This window comes from Micropterus salmoides, unplaced genomic scaffold, assembly GCF_014851395.1.
Source record: "Micropterus salmoides isolate LMB-PRFRI ecotype aquatic unplaced genomic scaffold, ASM1485139v1 Ms_hic_scaffold_7, whole genome shotgun sequence".
NCBI lineage: Eukaryota > Metazoa > Chordata > Actinopteri > Centrarchiformes > Centrarchidae > Micropterus > Micropterus salmoides.
Genome location: NW_024044459.1, coordinates 38,892,041 through 38,898,196, shown reverse-complemented (window position 1 = coordinate 38,898,196; position 6,156 = coordinate 38,892,041). Strand labels below are relative to the sequence as shown.

Here is a 6,156-nt window from a genome sequence, read left to right as displayed (position 1 = left end):
GGGTCCTGGTTTTCCTTCAGCGCTCACACGTCTTCCTGAGCAGGTTCACTTCCAGCTGCAGCAGGTTTCTCTCTTTTCTCAGTGGCTCCGACACATTTCAGAAAAAGTGTACAACGGTCTGCTGTGTCCCACGCTATCAGTCCGTCATGTTGTTCTGGTTCTCTGTCGAACAGTCTGAGCCCCCTAAACATCCAGGCATCGGTTCACTGCAGACGTCACTACACGGTTGACCCTGATGTCAGACTCCATTAGACCTGAAGTGAGGAAGATATCTGTGATGTGGTGGGACTCAGACTGACACAGAGCTTTAGAGAGACTCAGGACTTACAGGCTTTAGCAGGAGACTTCAGAGTTTCACAGATGAGGATTTGAGAAATGAAGAAGAGTAAATGTTTTTGACAGCTGATTGATTCTGTAACAGTGTCGGCAAACAGCGGCCCGCGGGCCAAATCAGGTCCTTTAAAACGTCACATGGTTTCACTAATCTCCTGCAGATTTTTTATTCAAAATTAGGATATACAGCAGGAAAACAACATCTTCTGTACATCGGTAAAGTCTATGGACATATCACAAATAGGCCAGGGAGGTCAAGAGTTATGGAAAGCAAAATTATAAAGAGGTCATATGATTTAACAGCTTTTTTGTTTTTACACTCAGACATTGAAAGAACATAGTGCTTAATGTTTTTGTGTTTTGACTTGTGCAAATAAAATTTAGTTAAAATAATAAGTAAATTTATCACATAATATTCTGAATATAATGTTTTGTCATGTTTAGTGAATCCAAACAATACATTTACCCACCGCAATGCAAATTGAGGGTAAATATGGACAACAATAAACTGAGAAACTTTACTCCAAAGTTTGTTGGTATGTGGGCAAGACCAAAATAAATGCACCAGTGTTTCATTGAGTTCTCCACAGAAAGTACAGCTGATGTCCAAGTCTTTTTTCAGTTTTTGCAGGTAACCTTTAGTGGGATAAAATCTGTGAAGCATTTTGAATGAGATCTCTTTGACTTTGTTGGTTAAAAAAAACTTGTGTGGCAAAAGCCAAACTTTTTCCCAACAAATCTCTCCAACAAATGAAGACCAATATTATACAGCAGCGGGTGTACTCCTAATGTCCTGTTGAAAAGGTTGACGAATGGCCTTATTCTTACTCTTAGGTTGCAGTGAAAAACAGATATTCCCAACAGTTGTTTCTTTCACATCCACCAGTGTTGGGGGATCATCAGATCCATTAAAACCTTTGAAAAGTGAGATGACAGCTGAAGATATCGCATCGAAGACGATGGAGAAGTCCTTTGGTGAAACAGGGATACCATGGTGATACCATGTAGTTATAAAGTTGACCACGTTGGCTAAATAATTGATTTACAAGTAAAATATTATTGTCATACCACTGTCGAAAAAAAATAGATTTGTTTTTATACAAAATATATCTGTTGTTCCAGATATAAAACCTATGAGGAGTGAAGTTGTGCTTGTAAATTAGGGACCAAGCCAGTAGCATTTGTTTGTGAAACGAAGAAAGTTTCAGAGGAATTTTTTCAATATTATAAGTGCACAGCAACAAGAACTGGAGACCACCAACTGAAGAAAAGACATAATGTGGAATAAAATTCCACATACTGGTTGGGCAATTTAAATACCGCTTAATCCAATTAATCTTGAAAGTGAAATTTAAGGTAGTAAAGTCGAGAACACTAAGGCCACCTTTACTGTACTCATTCATTAAAACAGACTTTTTCAGATAATGATTGCGATTTTTCCATACAAAATCATAAAGGATTTTATCAATGGTTTTGCACATTTGTTGAAAGATAGGGCAGCGTATGTTACTCTTGAAATTCCTTCGGCCTTTGAGAGTAAAATCCTGCCTTTCAAAGACAGATCACGTAATAGCCACATGTTAAATTTCTTCTTCATTTTTTCGACAATGGGAGTGAGGTTATTCTTGCATCTTTGGGGTTCATTTTTATCAAATACAATACCTAAGTAAGTAATAGAGCTTTTCACAGGAATATTAGCAATTAACTCAACATCACAATCTTTAAGAGCCAGTAATTCACATTTTGTAAGGTTTAATGGGAGACTGGAGGCTTTACTGAAGACTTCTATTATGTCAATAGCAAGAGGAATCTGGGAGCTGTCTTTTAAAAACAGTGTTGTGTCTAATGACTAATAATGACCTGCAAATTACTATTTTTAATGTGTTCACATAAAAGTTGGGCTGCAAGTAAAAAAAGAAAGGGAGAAATAGGGCATCCCTGTCGAATTCCACGTCTGATTTCAAATCTGGCTGACGACCCATTTTTAAGTTTAATTTAACCATTTGCATTACTATACAGAGTTTTGACTGCATCACAAAAGAAATCCCCAAAGCCAAACTTCTTGAGTGAATGATAAAGAAAATTATGTTCGACGGTATCAAAAGAAAAACAAGAAGCTGTCATCTGAAATTAAATGTGAATAGTCAACTAAATCTAAGACTAATCTAATGTTGTTGGAGAAATGCCTCTTAGGCATAAAGCCTGACTGTGTTTCATCAATTATAGAATTTAATACTTTTTTTATTCTTCTAGCAAAGATCAAGGCCAAAATTTTGTAATCATTATTCAATAGGCTAATTGGACGCCAATTATCGATATAAAGTAAGTCCTTGTGTGGTTTAGGGAGTAAAGTAATCAAACCTTGAGTCATACTCCATGGGAAGGTTTTGGCTTTTATACTTTCATTAAATACCTGCAGTAAGAAGGGCGCCATCTGCTGGGAAAACTATTTATAAAATTGAGACGATTGACCATCTGTCCCAGGGGACTTGTTGTCTTTTAGCAGTTCTAAACATTGACTGACTTCTGCCAGGGATAAGGGGAGGTCACAAAAATCCCTCTCTGAGTTGTCCAGTTTAGGGGTATTATGTAGAGAATTGAGGAACATTGAAGCATCATCGTCAGAATATTCAGAGGTATATAATTTTATAAGGTCTCGGAAACAGTGGTTAGAGGAAGGGGTCAAAATTCTTCATACTTCTTCAAACTGGAAAAGTATCATGCAAAGATGAATACCATTAATGAATTAAAAACTGGCAACTCTATAAGTGATGATCAGCATTTAATATCTGATTTTTGTTCCTCCTTTTATAAAAAAGCTCCTTCTGCCTTCTTTGTATATATTTTATCCAGGCTCTCTTGTAGATTAAGCATTTCTATTTTCTCCTCCTCTGTTAAGACATCTGGTGATATTTGAGACATTACCGAGATGCCTGTGATAACTCTTTGTTCCTCTGATTTTCATTTTAGCAAGATTGCTACCAAGCTTCCTTAGGTATTTTGCTGATTCATATTTAAATAACTCCCAATTAACACTAAACAAATTTTCCAGCTTTGTTAAAAAATGTTTAATCCACTTTAAGAAGAGAATTATTTAGTTTCCAGTAATTGGCTTTATAAGCATTATCTGAAAATAATTTTATAGAGATGAGTACTGCTACCAGAAGTCTATTTGAGAAAGTCTAGAGTTGTCTTTGTTACTCCAGGTAAATGAATTACATCAGTTAAATCATACCTGTCCATAAAAAGCTTAAAATAAGCATTTCTATTGTTATCTTTTGTAGGTGGCCATCTGTCAATCTCAGAATTTAGAGTAACATTAAAGTCTCCTCCAAGGAAAATGTGAGAGTTTGGAAATTTTGTTAGCCAATGCTTTAGTCTATTTTCTGTTTTAACAAATAATTGGATATTTTCTAAATTAGAATTGTACCCGTAGATGTTGAAAATGATCAGAGTGTTATTTTATTCCCTCAGTAAACACTTTCCTGATGAGTTTCTGGTCTCAGTCGCTAGTTTCAAGTCTTCTTCAACACAGCATGATGTTCATTTAGTAAATTATGGTCCCATTTAGAGGAACAGAGACCAGGAAGCAGGGGAGGCTTTAGGGACTGACAAGTCTCTATGGACGAACCTTGCAAACCAAGCTAGATTGACAAAATGCCGAACTCGAGGCTTCAAAAGGTAGTCTGCAAACCAAAGAGTGACGTCACGTGACTACGCCACTTCTTTTATACCGTTTATGGCTGATGGTGTTTGTATTTGGATGGTGCCGGGGTAGAGTCATCGCCCTGCGAACAGCAGGACCGGGAATCTAATCCAGGTCAGAACAAACCTCCAGTGAGGGTCCCCAGACCCCTAATGCTATACGGGCAAGCCGGAACATGTTCCTGTCCCTTTGGATGAAGGTAAATGAGTAAGTGGCCAACAACCAATAAAGAACTTCAATCAATCCTCACGGTCTCTTTATCCAACAGGTGAGCAGACAAACCTCAGATACACGTTTTTAATCATCTTCTGTGACAGAACAGCATTTTCAGTCTAGTAATTCACACAAACTTCACTAACTAACTACAAAGTTACTGAGGCAGAAAATCAAGAAACAGACGGTCGTTATTTCTTTTCCAAAGATCCTGATGTTCAGACGTCAGCTCTTTGGCTCGTCTGCTGGTTTTAGTGAACACATTTATAACGTGAAGGACAACAAGCCTCTCCTGTGTGACCACCATATCAGCAGGCTAAAGGCTAACTTCAATATGCTAACATGCTGATGTTTAGCAGGTTCACCATCTTTGTTTAGTGTGCTAGCATGCTAACATTAGTTTATTAGCATTAAACACAGAGTAACTCCAACAGTGACTTAAAACACTTCAGGTTTCACAGACTTAAAATTAGAAGTTTTAGAACCGAAACAAACATTTGACTCAGTGGGTTAAAGCTGATAAACTGATTACTCAAACAATACTGAGGAGGTTCGCTGTCACTACGAAACAAACAAAGAAGCTGTGAAGGATCTGAGCAACAGGTGGAGAAAACACTGGATCCTACATTTCCCATAATGCAACTGGATAGTTTCTTTTAATTAGCCGGCTCTTCTTGGAACAGATGACAGCCGATTGGTTGACCATCAGTCTGACCCCGCCTCTGTCGTCTTCTCACTCACGATTGGCCGACAGGCACAGACCCAGCTCCGCTGTCAGTGGCCACCTCTGTGGCTGTATGTGTGTGCTGATTGGCCAGCTGGGCGTAGAGGCGGGACCTGAGGAATCGTGGGTAACTGTCTGTGACCATCAAGCCGAAAATCTGATCCTGGGCCAGCTGGAAGGAGGAGGGTTTAACGCCAAGACGCAGGCTCTGATTGGTGGCTTCTCTGACGGATGAGTCCACGTTCACCTGCAGACAGAACGCAGCGGCGTCACATGACCAGTAGTTTAGTCGTTTAGAAGGGACAGCGTACAGTAGAACAAACGTTTCCATTTGTTGCACCAGTAATTTACATTTACTCATTTGGTAAAACTTTTATCCAAAGCGAGTTACATTTGAGGAACAACACCAACACAGTAAGAGATCTAGACCTGACAGTAGATATTACTAAGCTGTGAGGGGATAGAAGAAGAAGAGCACAGGAAGTGCATGTTAGGAGTTAGAGGTGTTATCAGAGGAAGGGTTCTCAGAAGAGATGAGTTATCAAGAGCTTCTTGAAGTCAGAGAGGGACGCTCCTGCTCTGATGGCGTGTGGTAGCTCGTTCCACCATCATGGTGTCACAGATGAGAACAGGGACTGGGATTGCTTTGTGTGAAGGGACGGCAGAGCCAGGCGGCGTTCGTTGGAGGAGCGTAGCGGCCCAGAAGGAACGTAGGCTTGGATTATGGAATTTAGGTAGATGGTGCAGACCCAGTAGTCACTCTGTATGCAGGATTAGGGACTTGGATTTGATTCTGGAGGCCCCGGGGAGCCAGTGGAGGTCACTGAGTAATGGAGGGACATGAGTCCTTTTGGGCTGATCAAAAACCAGACGCGCTGCTGCGTTCTGAACCATTTGTAAGGGTTTCACCGCACAAGGTAGAAGACCTGCTAGGAGGGCAGAGGGATTAGGCCTGTATCAGAAGCTGGGTGGCGTACTGACGGCTACGGGTCAACAGTCCTGATACTTCGCTCTCAGTGAGAGGAGTAAACGAGGAGAGTGAATTGACCTGGGAGGGCAGAGGAACAGATGTAGTAGGACTGCTACATGTTAGCCTTGGTGGAGGGAGATGGAGGGAGATGGAGGGAGATGGAGGGAGACGGAGGGAGACGGAGGGAGACATGTATAAGGACTGTGAGAT

The 6,156-nt window shown here is 40.2% G+C and overlaps 1 protein-coding gene across 3 annotated transcripts in view; it reads right to left on the bottom strand.

Annotated features, from left to right (window-relative positions):
• Positions 1 to 4,278: 4,278 nt before the first annotated feature.
• The window catches only part of LOC119891413 (regulator of G-protein signaling 3-like), a 52,656-nt gene continuing 50,778 nt past the window's right edge, over positions 4,279 to 6,156 (bottom strand). For all 3 annotated transcript variants that reach the window (XM_038703047.1, XM_038703046.1, XM_038703048.1), the window contains one exon: positions 4,279 to 5,223. In XM_038703047.1, coding sequence (XP_038558975.1) covers positions 4,990 to 5,223 — 234 coding nt within the window. In that variant the 3' untranslated portion in view covers positions 4,279 to 4,989. The remainder of the gene's footprint in view (positions 5,224 to 6,156) is intronic.